Source organism: Lathyrus oleraceus, chromosome 5 (assembly GCF_024323335.1).
Source record: "Lathyrus oleraceus cultivar Zhongwan6 chromosome 5, CAAS_Psat_ZW6_1.0, whole genome shotgun sequence".
Classification (NCBI taxonomy): Eukaryota; Viridiplantae; Streptophyta; class Magnoliopsida; order Fabales; family Fabaceae; genus Lathyrus; species Lathyrus oleraceus.
This window is the reverse complement of record NC_066583.1, coordinates 1,549,126-1,566,139: the sequence shown is the minus strand read 5'-3', so window position 1 is coordinate 1,566,139 and position 17,014 is coordinate 1,549,126. Positions and strand designations below refer to the sequence as shown.

Sequence of the window (17,014 nt, the reverse complement as noted above, 5' to 3'; positions counted from 1 at the left end):
CTTAAGAGTAGTTCAGTCCCCTTTTACTTCCAAGGGATTTCCACTATAACCAAAATGATCACAAATGTTCAAACACCAAGCAAGAGACTTCCAACGCTTAAGCACACAAGCAAGAGACTTCTAATGTACCCACAAGTAAGAGACTTATATGCTCAAGCGCATAAGCAAGAGACTTCAAATTCTCAAGCACTAAAGCAAGAGACTTCTGACTCTAACAAATTACTAAGATATTTGGGTAACAACTACACTTGACATACAATCAGAGGTGTAAACATAATACAACTTAGAAAAACGCTAAGACTTAAGAACTTATAAACTATAAAAGAGTTAAGAGGTTCTAAAACTATCAATTTTGATAGAGTAGCTTCTCTTTGAATGTCAATGTTCAGAGTTTTATGATGTAGTCTATTGGTTTTCAACATCTGGTATTTCAGCTTCTTATATAGACAGTAAAAAAAGAGACGTTGGAGACTTTCACCAAAAGGTTGGATAACCTTTGTACTTGATTAAACACATCAAGAAAAACAACTTTCTGCAAGAGGAATTATTCTTTGAAGCTCAAACACCCAAGAAGAGGCTATTCTTCAGAGGTTGACTTTCTTCTGACTTCATTCTTCAGAGGTTGACCACCTTTCGCTATGAAAAGATACATATGAAGGTGCTATGAAAAGATGCAATGCGTAAAAGTATTTTTTATGGAAAATACCAGTGTCAATTGATTGTTTCTTCAAAATATTTGATTTTTTTTTAAATTTTAACTAGTGTCAATCGATTGCTCATCTCATGCAATCGATTCATGGTCTTAAATTTTTTGCAAATTTGAATGATGATAATCGATTGATGCTTAAAAATTGTTTTTTTTTTCTTTTCATATTAATGATTTTGCAAAATTTTCTAAATATAAAATGCAAATACATGAATTTATATGAGATGTCATGGTTTAATTTTAGATAATTTGAGCACTTAAGGTTATATGTAAGTAAAAACATCATATTTACCATTTTTATTCAATCATCCATTATATAGCCATTTGATTAGCTTCTTCCATCTTTTAGCATTCGATCATGTCTTCACACTACGAATTATCTTCATTAAAATCATCTTTATTGAAGACTCGACTTCACATAAACAAACTCCAAAAACATGTAATAAGACGGTCATTGATTTCCTAAAAAAGATTTATTTTTTCAAGTATACAATTAAATATGAAATTTATGTGTAAGTATTGAATCAAGGCAATCTCAACATCATATGTATATGTGGATGATCAACTTATCATAGAAAATAATCACAATAAGATTAATAATATCATATTTAACATGAGCGTTGAACTTGATAGGAATGAATTAGGAGACCTAAGTTATCTTCTTTTGCCTTGAATTTGCTTCAAACATGAAAGGTTTGAAAACACACCAAAGTAAGTACAAGATTAAGGTACACCTGCAATTCTAAACCCTATATATGCCATAGTATAGGCGTGATGAACATATTTATGTAGGAACCTAAGTTGTCAATCTAAATGATCTTTATGATATTTTAAGGGCACAGTAAAAAATGGCGTCTCATTTTTAAAATTGAAATTTTATGGTGAGAAGGATAAGAGGACTGGATTTTGTGACTCAAATTGGTGTAAAAACAAAGTGAAAAGAAGAAGCACATTAAAAAAAAAAAAACAATATTTCAAATTGGGTTAAAAAAATTAATGAAAATATAGTGTGAGAGTATGAGAGGGACAGGTAATGCATCCCTCCCTTATCTTGTTGAAAATTTGTAAAGAAACACTCGACAAAGTAACAACAGAAAAAGAAATCAATGGAAGCAGTTTGCGGTAAAACTCTGCTTTTTGGTATCGGAGTCAATCTTAGAATTGGAGTTGGATTCAGAACCAAACCCACACACTCTCTCTTCTTCGTTTCAAACTCCACTTCCGATAGCAGCACCACCGATTCCAAACCACAGTCGCGTTTCGAGAAACTAAATTCTAACAAAAACAAACTGAGCGCTCTTATCCTTAGATCAAAGGAAAAGATAAGAAGACGCAAACAAGCAGAACAAGATGATAATTCCGCAACTGCAACACCAACACGACGCCGTTTTGGTCCTCATCCCAAAGGATGGGGAGATACTAGGGTTAAAGCATTGCCATTGCCGTTGGAGGACACCAATTTTTTCAGTCTCAAGTCCTTTAAAGACATTGGTTGCGCTGATTTCGTCATTCAATCTCTCCATAATCTCTCTTTAACTCGTCCTTCCCATATTCAAGTAAGAAATGCCCAATTCACCACTCATTTATCATTTCTAATTGCAAACAAATTATGAATTCATTTTCTTTTCATGTGTATAGGCCATATCATTTGCTCCGGTTATTGCCGGAAAGTCTTGTATCATAGCTGATCAGAGTGGTTCGGGTAAGACATTGGCTTATCTAGTACCGATTATTCAGCGTCTCAGACAACAAGAACTAGAAGGACGTCATAAATCGTCTTCACAGGCTCCGACAGTTCTTATACTCGCGCCAACCGCCGAGTTGGCTTCTCAGGTTATTTGTTGTATTCGGAATAACATATGCAATTTGGTTATGACAGTCACTGAGTAACTGTTGTTGACACTTGCAGGTCTTACATAATTGTCGATCAATATCAAAATCTGGAGTTCCGTTCAAATCTATGGTTGTCACCGGTGGCTTTGCACAAAAAACTCAACTTGAAAGTTTAAACCAGGGTGTTGATGTATTAGTCGCTACACCTGGTCGTTTTTTGTTCCTTATGAACGAAGGTTTCTTGCAGTTAACAAATTTAACATGGTAAACCTTCAGCCTTTTTCACATTCATTTTTCTTTTCTGTTAGTTTTACCATTCACCAGAAGCTATGCAATTGATTTCCATTAGTATATACATGTGAGTATAACTAATGCTACTAGTTTGGTCTGAATTTCGTAGTCTAGTACTAGTAGCATTATTTTTTATTGCCATTTACCTCATGTTATCAATTTGGTGATCACGGTTCAGGATTATGCCAAAGAGAAATCGTTTTCTTTTTCTGATTGATTTGCAGTGTCACTGCGTTGTAAATTTTATGTATGAATTTATTTAAAAAACGCACTGCAATCATATTAGTATTAGGAGGATTAAACGTTGGCCACTGTAGATTCCTGATAAATGAATAGAAACGTACTACTAGACTTCCATTGAGATGTTTATATGATTGAATTTATCTTAACAATAACAATTATTATTATGTTGCAGTGCTGTGTTGGATGAGGTAGATATACTCTTTGGGGATGACGACTTTGAAAAGGCTCTTCAATGCTTGATTAGTTCTTCACCGGTTGACACGCAATATTTATTTGTGACTGCAACTTTACCAAAAACTGTTTACAGCAAACTGGTTGAAGTTTTTCCTGATTGTGAAATGGTCATGGGACCTAGTATGCATCGAATAAGCTCTCGCCTTGAAGAGGTCAGGTTTCAGTTGCGGATTATCTTTCCTTCTATTTTATTCTTCTGAGTCAGAACATACCATGACTGAATATCAGCAAACATATTCCCTGAATTTGCTGTCTGAGTTTGTAACAGTTGGCTTAATTCCTTTTGTTTCTTCTACATGAGATTTAATTTGAGGTGTAGTTTTGTCTCAACCTTTATACACTCTGTTCTATATCATTGTGTGTAGAAGTGGCACTACAGCTAGTAACAAATATGAAAATGGTATCGTAGACCTGTATTATATGCTTGAATTGCTGGGATACTTAGGTGTGTGCAGGCCATGCTGGATACAGTGACCTGTAATGACCAATACCATGCAAAATAATATTTACAGTATAACTGAATTATGCACCATTGTTTTGAGTAATCAGCTTCTGCAGAAGTGGGTCTGATGTTTAATTTCTTATTAGTTCAGATAATAGTTGATTGCAGTGGGGAAGGTGTACAAGAAAAAACACTGGACACAGCATTTTTGAACAAGAAAGCTGCTCTTCTGAAGCTTGCGGAGGGAAACCGTGTCCCAAGAACTATTGTGTTCTGCAACAAAGTATTCTGAACTTTTAGAAGTTATATAAAATTTTGTAATATCGATTATTGATGCACTTTTTGTTCCTTTTCACTTTTCTATAATTCTCGAAAAATGAATTGCAGATTGAAACATGCAGAAAAGTTGAAAATGCGTTAAACCGTTTTGATAGAAAGGGAACTCGCATGCAAGTTCTACCTTTCCATGCTGCCATGACACAAGAATCGCGGCTTGCTAGTATGAAAGAATTTACCCGCCCTCCATCAAAAGAACTGTCCCAATTTATGGTCTGCACTGACAGGTATTCATCTGTTTATCTCGCTAGTTATGGCTGGTCAAAACTGTCTTTTTGTTGTTTCTTGTTTGATAATATGTTTGTGTGTTACAAATAATTCATTGTGGCAACTTGTAACAGAGCATCGCGGGGAATCGACTTCAGTGGAGTAGACCATGTAATACTTTTCGACTACCCCCGTGATCCAAGCGAATATGTACGGCGTGTTGGAAGAACAGCCCGAGGTGCCAGGGGACAGGGCAAGGCATTTATCTTTGTAGTTGGCAAGCAAGTATCCCTTGCACGCAAAATAACGGAAAGAAATCGGAAGGGTCATCCACTGCATGATGTACCTTCTGCTTATGAGAGTTGATATAATAGTGATGGAAAGATTGAAGCTCTGTCATCAAATCAAAGTAAGCTTCAGTTCCAGATTCCTAACCCCTACAAAGGAACGCCGCAATTGCAAAACAATCACAATGCTCATTAGCTTACATATCAACATTGTGTTCAACATATTAATTTTTGGGAAATTAATGGTGTAAATACAAGATAATATAGTCTTGTGTTAAGTTGGACATAATGACGTGCTATCATAGAAAAATAAGATGAATCATATTTAGTTTGGCCCTCTTGACATTTTCTTTAAGTGGACGTGTTGAAGTTGTATCTAAAAAAATGTTACTTGGTGCAATTTATTTTTCTAGTAATTTTGCCAAATACATCAACTTCTTGAAATAGCTAGCTTTTGTATTCCACCAAATTCATATTCTGTCGATTATAATTGTTAAATGAAAATATTCAATATTAATTTGAAATATAGAATTAATTTGTAAAACATAAAAATAAATGAAGAAACACAATGACACTAGAGAATATTAGACTTTATTTGAGATTATAGAGGACATATCTTTAAAAATAATTGAAAGAATTTTGGATGGCTATCATTACACAAAAGAGAATTTGTTCGCTCACTCTTGCAGACACAATTGTTGAAGACAAGGGCAAAATTGGAAAATAATCGAAGTTACACTCTCTCACTTGATTTGTTCGCATATGTGGGAAGATTAAAATTTCAATGGGTCCAAAAAAAAAAAATTCATCTTTTAGTCCCTCATGTTCATTTATGATTTCTATTTAGTCCTATAATATAGTTTTTTAAGACATCTCTACTAGTTTTATATGTCTTTTATGTCAAAATTCTAATGGAAAAACCTTAAAACACACCAATGTGACATAGTGAATTATTAGCATATTGTTATTGTTTTTTTAATTATTAATACACTTATTTTAATGTAAAGTATGAAATATTATTTTCTTTTTTAGAAATATAATGTCTAAACTCTTCACCTACCTCTACAAAAGCAGATTGTTATTTCAGTTTCGAACCCTAGTTCATAGTTCCACTCTCATTGTCTAAAACCCTTGTTGCAAAGAAGAAGAACGTGGAGCGAAGAAGACGCTACTTATCAATTCTCACCATTGTTCATTTCCAGTCTAAGGTACGTTTATGTGTTTACTATTTTATAAAGCAAACCTTCAACATCTTCTCCTACTTCAAAGACTCGTTTATGCATTATTTGGTGTGATAGGTTTGAGTGTGTTATCCATCATGGATGTGTGTTTGTTGAGTTTAACAGATTAGGTTACAACGGGTTAGAGGAGGTTTGGCAAGTTGACCCTAATTTCTAGAGTTATTTTGAGGTGTTGGGTGGATGAAAGGATTTAGGGTACCTAAAAGTGGAGAGTTTATGGTATTATGGTGCAATGGATGATAATGAGCTAGTGTTGTTGAAAAATGATGCAGGAACAAATAGAATGAAAATGATTGCACTAATCAATAGGAATGTACATCTATATGTCATGCATCCAGTTTATGGGGAAGAACAAATACTGTCTCTAGAAAATAATGTAGGACCAAATGGTGTAGAAGAAGACAAATTGGAAGATGACACCTTGGATGATTTGAATAATGGTGTAAAAGGAACTTTTGATGATTTGGGGGCTTTTAAAGATTTGAATAATCTAGGTGACAAGTTTGATGAAGGAGGGACCACTGGTGTAGAAGATACAACTGCAGTTGACCAAGAAGATTCATTTGAGAATGTTAATTTGGATGGGACTACTGAGGGCATTGATCAAAAAGATTCATGCCAGGATGTTAGTTTGGAGGGGGTCATTGTGTCTAAGGATGCAATAGTGGATATTACTTTAGAGGCGATCACTGATTATATGGTATGTGATCAAGAAGCTGATATATTGCTTACGTATTAAATAGTTTTAGACTTACATATTCATGACTGAAATGCAGGGCTTGTTGCCTACACTTTATGAGTTACTACAAAGGTTAACCAAAGGTTTTATGTTAGGTAAACATTATTGTTAAGTCATATTTGATATGTGACATGAGTTATTCTTGTTAGGTACTAAGGTGGATACCTTTGATATGTGATATTCTTGTTAGACACTTATATAGCAACAAATAGAAGATTGAAGAGATAAGAGTGTGCCTGATGCAAAGGTGGGAGTCCAACAAACAGAAGATTGCCAAATTTGATGATAATATTCTACCAAATATAAAAAAGAAGTTGGAAAAGGAATCACAAAGAACAGACAATTGGATTGTTAGGTAATGCTTCATATTTGTTTGAGACATTAACACTTGACTTGATATAACATTGACATCATAATTGTTTTCTGCATTTGTAACCGGCGTGCAAATGTATTTGACTATGAGGTTAGACATATATCATTCAATGGAGAAAAGTTTGTTGTTAATTTATCAAAGCATGAATGTTCATGTAGAAGGTGGATGCTGACAGGGGTACCATGTTGTCATGCAATTTCATGCATGAAATCTCAGCATTTACAAGTTGATGATTTTCTGTTTGAATATTACAAAAAGGAGTGTTATGAGGCTTGCTATGCACGAGTAGTTTATCCAGTCAGTGAGGAATCTCTTTGGACAAAAATATATATTGTTGACATGCAACCATCACCCATAAAAAGGCAACCTGGTAGACCCAAGAAGAAGAGGAACAGGGAGGCTGGATAATAAGTGAGAAATGAGTCACAACTCAAACAAGAAAAATTTGGTATCAAATGCAGTTGATGTCATAAGGATGATCACAACAAGGTCACATGCAAGCTGTCTACAACTTCAACTCATCCTACCATAATTGCTGCTGCTATTGAGCCTAGCCCAACTGCTGCTACTCAGCCTACCCCAATTGTTGTTGCTACTCAGTCAACTGCTGCTTTGAGTCAGCCAACTCAAATTGTTGCTACTTCAAGTCAGCCATCACTACCTGGTGCTTCAAGTCAACCATCACTGTCTGCTACTTCAAGTCAGCCAACACCAACTAGAGGTTCAACTCAGCAACCATCCAAAAATAAAACGAGACTTTAAAAGGCCTAAAACATGTTCTTATGCAACCCTAATACTTATGCTTTGTTCTTAACCATTTTTGTTGGTTCTGTTATGTAACATATGACTTACAATGCCTATTTTGTTGTTTATGACTTATGACTTATAATGCCACATTTGTTGGTTGTGTTATGTAACATATGACTTACAATGCCTATTTTGTAGTTTCTTACTTATGGCTTATAATGTCACTTTTGTTATGATTTATAATGCAACATTTCGTTATGACTTATAAAGCAACCTTTTGCTTTGACTTATGGTTATGTTATATTTTACTCATAAACTCATTAAACAAAATTACATTTGTTCTAATATGTTCATTGGAAACAAAAAGTAACATTTCACTAATAACATCATGACAAATGCATTTCATTCATAAACTCATTACACATAGGTGCTTTTGTTCACCAAATGCAACCAACATACATAATAATATTGACAGATACATTTCATGACAGATACACATAAAAGACAGATAAATTCATAGACTGACAAAATCCAAATCTAAAAATACATTGTTATAAATACAACATTCAACACTAAGCTCAATATTCCAACCACAATGGACACTTTAAACAATCCTCTAGTCTGGCTAATTTCATTCTTCAATTTGTACAATTTCTTCTTCTGTCTTTGAATCTTCAGATCTCTTTCATCAACAATATCATCATCTAACCATTTGAAATAATTACATCCCTTATGCATATGATTCCTGTAATTTCTACAACCCCAAAATTTCCCCCCAAAATTAACATTGTTCATGTCACCCACAATACGAAGGACACTTTCTTTATCGCAATAACACTCCTTCCTCTTGTTTCTACGAATAACCGATCCAATTTCTGTTGGTGTAAGCCCTAGAGGCCAATACTTTTGGTACTTGTATCGAATTATTTAAAGGCATTTTCTTTATTATGGTTGATTAATAAAGTCCCTGGAATAGATAGTCCGTTTAATGTATTAAGTGTGACTTAATCATGAGAACACATTAAACATAAAGACACTATTCTTAAAGTATCCGTAGTCGAGCTTTAGTGTGAAGTGGGATAACATTAAAATATTAAGACTATTATGTTTGTAGACTGATGATCACATCTCATGGATCATGGATAAAGAGTTATCAAGTCTTAAACATAGGTATGAATATTAGGAGTAATATTTATACCGGATTGACCCGCTATGAGAATACTATATAGAAAGTTATGCAAAGTGTCATAAGTTATTCTCATGGTGATAATAGTGTATACCACTCTTCGACCTGAAACCACTATGGATCCTAGATGTAGAGTTGGGTGCTTTATTACTGATCCAACGTTATCCGTAACTGGATGACCATAAAGACAGTTGATGAGTGCTCCACAAAGCATGCTGAGGGACATGAGTGTCCTAGATGGAATTTGCCAATCCTGCGTAACAGGATAAATGTCTATGGCCCCAATATTGAACTGGACAAGGGTGACACGGTCTATACCTTGTGTTCAATATAGACATAAGGGCAAAGGGATAATTATACACATAATTATTATCACAGGAGGTTTTGTCAGATCACATGACATTTTCGTGACTTGGGTAGCAGTGATGTGTTGCTAGATACCGCTCACTGTTTATTATGTTAAATGCATGATTTAATATAATTGCCAACGCCGCGAAAACCTATAGGGTCACACACAAAGGACGGATTGATGAGAGATAGAATAATTAAGGGACATCGTAAGGTACGGTGTACTTAAGTAGAATACGAAATATGGTAAGGTACCAAATACTTAAGTGATTTTGGCATTTTATGAGATATGGGCCAAAATGCACTTAAGTGGGCTTTTTGACTTGAAGCTCACACAAGTGGTTCTATAAATAGAGCTCTTGTGCAGAAGCTTTGTATGGGAATACAACACAACTGAAGAGTTGGAATTTCGTATCTCTCTCTCACTCAAAGCCTTCATTCATAACAGCTAGCACTGCGATTGAAGGAATCCGTTCGTGTGGACTGAGTAGAGACGTTGTCATCGTTCAACGTTCGTGATCGCCCCGTGGATTTGTATCAAAGGTTTTGATCATTATCAGAGATCTGCACCAAAGGTTTGAATCGCCACAAGAGGTAACGATTCTATCATTGATCATGCTCATTCGTAAGGATCACTAAATGGAGAAATTTTTAAATTCCGCTGCGCCTTGGATGACAATTCTCCTACAATTTCTCCAATAGAGGCACATCTTGACAACTTTGACATTTGAGAAGATGAAATTTAAAATCCTAGAAACGAATACGAGATGAAAGTCAACACAACCTTGATTTTAACACAGACAAGATACACAATGAGATTGAGGAAGAAAGTGAACACAACAACACAACTTGGATCACTTTCTGGAATCATATTCTGGAGTGACGTTTGAATATAAAGAAAGAAATAATAGTCATGTTTGATACATGTGATGCCTTTAAATAATAGTTTTTTTTTATCATTTTGATGAGTTATTACACAGTTGGCACGCCACATTGGCAAATACTAACGTTTTCTCAACTAAATTAACATAAGGGACCAACATTACTAACGGAACTAATATTACGGAACCAAACTGTGACGATTTGTTATTAAGGAACTAAAGCGAAACTAAAAATTAACTTAAGACTTTTGGATTGATGGAATCGGATGGAGCGGAGCGGAATGAGATGGATTGGAATGATATTACATTGTTTGGATCATTTAAAATGCAATGGAGCGGAATGGAGTGGTATGGATTTCATTTCATTTCATCACTTACCATCATATTTCTTTCCCTCCAATTTGGACGGAATGAACGACTTGTCTTATTCCGTTTTAAAATTTCCAAACAATGAAATGAGGCATTCGTTCCGTTCTCCTCCATTCCGCTTCGTCCCACTCCGCTCAACTTCATTTCGTTCCGTTCATTTTATGATATTCAAACGTAGCCTAAGAGAACCTGAGGACTAATTATACCTATTATTTATTTAACACAAAATATAAAAGAAGAAAAAATTTATTTTCATTTCATTAGCTTATTAGGTGAACCCACACTCTCTCATTAGAGATCAATAAGTGCCCAATTTACGGTCAATCACAAATAATCAAAAGAATATAACCATAATAATTTAAAAAATTGAAAGAAAAAAAAAACAACTCTTTTCTCTCTTTCTTCATAAGTAGCGTTCTGCAGGTTTTCAACTTTTTCATCCATGCAGGACTCCATCCCTTCATAACCCATAAATCAAACAAAAATAATAATATAAAATTATTTTCAGTAGAGAATCTTCCTCTTTAGTGTCTATTCTTTTTCCTCTTTCTACTTCACTTTTCCTCATTTCCATTTGTGTGTTTCAAACTGCATCATTTTCAGAGCAACACTGCAACGGGGTGCCCATTGTGGTAAAATCACGGTCTCAATGTATTTAGTGATTCTCATCATTTGACCGATGCCCTCAATTTTCATCAACTAAGTTTTGAGGCAGATTTGTTGGGTACAAAAGAGATTAGCCATCAATTTATGAGTTACAGCCAACGTGTATGGCTTCAAGATCTTGCTCCAAGAGGCACCCAAACTAACATGGTAATACAACTTTTTCACTCTTTTTTTTTTTAAATTTAATTTATATTATTTTCAATTATGAAGGAAACAATCCATTGAACATCATGGTCACCTTTCCCGATCCTGGTTGAAAAGCTATTCTTGTATTTTATTGAATATTGTAACTGATGCTAACACGATCATTACAAGTATTTCCTTTAAAGGCAAGTATAACATTCACTGGACTTATGAGAAACAGGCTGAGAATTAGTTAAGAATTTGAACGAAATTAACTCAGAATCAGAGAGGCTAGGATTTGGAATTATGTGATAGGATTTAGAATTATGTGCCCTTAGCATTACCCTTATCTCATTTATACATACTCATGGGGAAGTTAAACACACAAGAAGTATTATACTCTTTTATAGTATAACAGGAAATTCTAGGGCATGATTGGAAGTTCTAATTGGAACAAATTTTGATAAGTTATTTGGATTAGCCTTGTTCACGATAAGAGGATTGGGAATTATTTTAGGGCCATATATGGAGTTACTCTTGTTCAAGATATACATTAGGTCTATTTTGACTTGTTTGACCAGTATTCATGTTTTTTATTTTATTTTATGATATACTCAATTTAGATGTTAGGATGTTTTAACTTGTCACCTCTACAATTCACATTCTTATATATTTTTATAATTTTTAAATTGTTTATAAACAATTTTGAGTAAAAAATATGATTGAAATTTTTATAATTCATTCTAAATTTTTATTAATAGATCAAATTTTCGACAATTTATTTTTAAATTTCCAATAAAAAATTTTAATCGATTTTTTGTAAAAAATATTTAAATATCGAATTTTTCAAAAAATCCGATATAACGTTATTTTTTTCGATTTTTTAAAATTTCGGTAGTTCATATTCAATAATCAAAAAAAGATTTTAACATTATTGGAAATTTTAAAAAATATTGTGATGTATCGGAAATTTTAAAAAATATTATTGTTTATTAAAAAATTTGAAAATTTGATAATATAAAAAAAAATCAAATTTTTGGAATTTTTTGTGAACGAAATTTCTTCAAATTTTTTCTGGAAATATTATCTTTTATTGCATCTATGTGACAAATAAATGATAATTGATGGTTTAAATATTTTGATATTGTAGTTTCTCTGTGTTGTAAATGCTCTACTTTAATTCCTTTTTCTTTGATGTCTTTGTCTAAATGTTAGTCAATTTCTCCTCGCATTTGTATGCTAGGATTTTGACCAGTTGTTTGATTAAAATGGAATCATAAACCCCTTTAGTTTCGATTAATCTTACTAGTCTTGGTGACCCTTTATAAAACGATGTCTGCTACACATTTCTTTCATTCCTGATTGAATTGTTTTTCCTTGAATATTGTTTCACTGTTTTCATTAAGGTAATGTTGTTGAACTTAGAAGATTATGTTTTGCTGTGTTTATTCCTTAGTGTTCGTGTTTTGAAGGGAAAAAATATGAATTAACTACTTTTCATGTTGTAAATTTACTTTCCACCCGTGAAATTGAAATTATTCATTTCTCATTTTAATCCTGAATTATAAACTTTTGTTTCAGTACTTGCAAAAAGATGTGAGATATTGGATCGATCTCTAGTATGGTCGAAGGATAGTTTTTTGATTCGACAATTCGACAGGATCTTAGCATGCCGTCGAAGTCTATTCACATGCTGTAGTCGAAATATGCTAGGATTGTAAGCATGTTGAACTTGACCTATTTGTTATGCTAAATTGTTTAAGGTAATTTATTCTCTAAGTTAGCTTGTGTAAAAACTCATTAGTTTAGTGTGTTAGTTTTCTTATAAATAACATACTAGTTACTCATCATTGTAGAACACAAATCCTAATTAGGGTGAGAGAAGTTATTTGCTACTCTGTAACACTTGTAATCTTTTTCCCAAGAGAAAGTAAAGAATAAAAGTTTATAACCAACTTGTTATGCTTTTCTTACTTCCCTCTTTTCTATTCCTATAAATTTCTTGCTATCAAGGAACCGATTATACTTTGTTATCCCGTCATCGTTTTTCACAACAAATTGGTGCGATGAGCGTAGAGAGGATGTCGTCAACAAAATATGAGATTGAAATGTTCACCAGAGTGAACGATTTCGGTCTATGACGCTTGAAGATGAAAGTCCTATCAGTTCAACGAGGTTGTTTAGAAGCGTTGAAGGGAGCCGAAGCCATGGACGTTGCGTTAACGGACAAAGAAAAAATGACTATGGTAGAGAAAGCCCACAACGCCATCTTATTGAGCCTTGGTGATAAGGTTTTTCGACAGGTTTCAAAGGAGACAACGACGTCGGGGTTATAGGTGAAACTCGAAAGTTTGTACATGACCAAATCGTTGGTCAATCGCCTCTACTTGAAGCAAGCTTTGTATTCATTCAAGATGAGCGAAGACAAAGTTCTGGCTGAACAGTTGGATATGTTCAATAAGCTGATTCTTGATCTTGAAAATATTGATGTCAAGATTGAGGATCAAGATTAAGCATTGTTGTTGTTGTTGTGTGCTTTTCCCATATCACATGCTTTCTTCAAAGAAGCTCTCTTATATGGAAAAGAGTCTCTGACATTTGAAGAAGTTCAATCAGTCTTGTATTTTAAGGATTTGAACGAACGAAAGGAGTACAAGTCATCTTCGACTGGTGAAGGACTGCCGATTAAGGCAAAATTCACAAAGAGACATGACAAGTTCGACAAGAAGAAGGGTATAAGTCAGCATAAGTCTTATCGTGTTGATGCATCTGGTATTCGATGTTATCATTGTAAGAATGAGGGTTATACAAGAAAAGTGTGTCCTAAACGCCTGAAAGATCATGGAGGTAAGGATAATGGAAACATAATTATTGTTCAAGATCATTTTGACTCGTTTGATGTTCTTGTGGTTTTAAGCGGGGACTCAAGTAAAGAGTGAATTATGGATCCAGGTTGCACTTGGCACATGACTCCAAACAAAGACTTGTTCATGGAACCATGTGATCGGGATGGTGGATCTGTATTTCTTGGAAACAATAAATGCTTGTAAGATTGTAGGTGTTGGATCTGTGAGATTCAAGCTCCATGATGATTCAATAAGGTTGTTGACTGAAGTCAGATATGTATCTGATTTGAAGAGAAATTTGATTTTTCTTGATGAATTCGACAAGAAAGGATATGTTTTCCAAGGAGAGAAAAGTATTCTAAAAGTCATGAAATGGGTCGAAGAAAGTCTTAAAAGGTGTGAAGAAACAAGGTTTGTATACTCTTGAGGCTGAAGTTGTTAGTGGTTGTACAAATGTTGCATCCATAAAACCTTTGTCTAAGATAGAAATTTGGCGCATGAGATTGGGTCATGTATGTGAAAGGGGTCTGATCGAATTGGGGAAACAAAATCTACTTGGTGGAGACAAAGTCAAAAAGTTGAAGTTTTGTGAATCCTGTGTACTTGGAAAATCTTGCAGTGTGAAGTTTAATAAAGGCAAACAAAGAATACATGGATCCCTTGATTACATTCATGCTGATCTTTTGGGGCCTGCAAGGTGTCTATCATATTCAGGAGCAATGTATTTTCTATTCATAGTTGCTGATTATTTCAGAAAGTTATGGGTATTCATCCAGAAGACTAAGGATGAAACTTTTGAGAATTTCAAAAGTTGGAAGACTCTGGTCAAAAATCAGACTAGCAGAAAGGTCAAAAGATGAAGATTACAAGGTTGTTGATATCACTCTATACAAGAAAAATGGTGAAGGCTTGAGGTACACTTACAATTTCATACTTGTTTTATGTCGTAGTGTAGGTGTGGTGACAAAATTTATCCACTGACCTAAATTTCGTATGCAAGTGTCGCAACTCGAAAAATACGATCCTTTGTGAAGTCATAGAAAAAATATTTCGAACAGAGTCGTCACTGAACTTTATTTGTTCCAAAAAGGAAAGGAGAAATATCGATAAACACATAAAATATCCATCGATGATTACTCACAAAGGTGGAGTGAAACAAAACAGATTTTCTAGGCTTTGAAATGGAAGACGACATTGGAACGCTTGGGTTTTGATTCGAATGCTTTATTTACAGATTTCCGAGGAAGAAAAATAACGGTAAATATGTTTGTGGTCCTCCTAAATATCTCAAATTTCGTTTTTAGTCCCTCAAAATATTTCCTTCAAAGAATAATCCTCCTAAACTTTTTCATCCACACTTTTGGTCTTTCCTACAACTTAACGACGATTTTTACAACTTAATGACATAATTAATGACGGTTTTAGTGACTGTTTATTACTTAGCGACTGGATTACTGACAATTTTAGTAACGGTTTTCGTATTAGGGACCAAAAGTATTGATGCAAAATTTTAGAAGAACCATTTTTCGAAGAAAATATTTTGAAAAACACAAAACGAAATTTAAGATATTTAGAAGAACCACAAACATATTTGACAAAAAAATAATAATTATCATATTATCCACGTGTCACAAGATTATCCCATATGTTAGTCCACATCAGCTTCCATTACATTCATTTAACATGAGGGATTAAATTTAGGAACGGAAAAAATTTAGATGACCATTGTTTTAAGCAATTTTTTTTAGAAACTAAAATTAAATTATGAGATATTTATAAAGATCCCTAATATATTTAACTCTTAAAAAATGTAACTTGATTCTTGTGTATAAAACAAAATTAAAACAACTGTTCACTCATATAACTTTAAATTTAGGTTTTCAATTATTTGAATCAAAGGGGATTTGGTGTCCATAATTTTTATTAACGAATTTTAACTTTTTCTATAAAACATTAAAATATGCCTATTATATCTAACCAATCTCTAATTCAAGTATAGCGCATGAGGAAAAACTACCTTAACTTGTTTTTCTTTGAATTGAAAAATACTCTTTAAGACTCTAAGATCTGATTACACTTAACACAACTTTAGAATTGCACTGCGAACTACCTTAACTTGTTAGTGATTCAGTGATGACGTGAAGTTTATTTTTGTATTACTTAGAATTATTTCTTTTTGGTATGCCGAAGAAATTTATTGTTTTCTTTTTTCTTGTTTACATGAAATTGGTTATTATGCAAATATATAAAATTGATAGGAGTTGAGTGAAGAAAGGAGAAATTTATGGACTCAAAATCATATAATGTTTCCTTTTTTTTCTTCCCATTGACCACTATTATCTGTCTGATATCTTTCCTATTCATTAACTACAACACACATACCTTACTTTCTTTTTTAATTTATTTATTTAATTATTCTTTTTTTCCTTTCAAATTCAACAATATTAATATTATTATTATTAATGGATTTTTCAAATAACACATTTCTTTAAATAAAATCATAGATCAATTATTATATTTTTAATAATTAAAACATTAAATCAATTAAAGATATAAGAATAAACACTTAGAGATTTGTTATATCATGGTCACGCAAAATAAATCAATTAAAATCGACCGTTCAATCCATGATAAATGAATTAAGATTAAAGGTTCTAACTAACTAATTGAACAAAAATAGTGTTACACACTTAATTAACTTAAAATCAAGACTAGTTGTAAAGGACTATCAACAACATTTTGGATTTGACTTCATCGAGACCTTTTCACCCGTTGTTAAACCAAGCGTCATTCGTGTCATCTTAACTTTGGCACTCATAAACAAGTAGGAACTACAACAAATTGATGTCAACAATATGTTTCTCAATGGCTCTTTGCAATAAGATATCTATATGACTCAACCTCATGTGTTTGAAA

At 33.4% G+C, this 17,014-nt stretch overlaps 1 protein-coding gene across 1 annotated transcript; it reads left to right on the top strand.

The window, feature by feature from the left end:
• The first annotated feature begins 1,718 nt into the window (after positions 1–1,718).
• Positions 1,719–5,007, top strand: LOC127086449 (DEAD-box ATP-dependent RNA helicase 50). The gene is made up of 7 exons (XM_051027212.1): positions 1,719–2,262; positions 2,345–2,539; positions 2,616–2,803; positions 3,246–3,459; positions 3,901–4,032; positions 4,137–4,312; positions 4,427–5,007. The coding sequence occupies exons 1-7, from the start codon at positions 1,813–1,815 to the stop codon at positions 4,656–4,658; spliced, it is 1,587 nt and encodes a 528-aa protein (XP_050883169.1). The 5' UTR covers positions 1,719–1,812; the 3' UTR covers positions 4,659–5,007.
• The last annotated feature ends 12,007 nt before the right edge of the window (positions 5,008–17,014 follow it).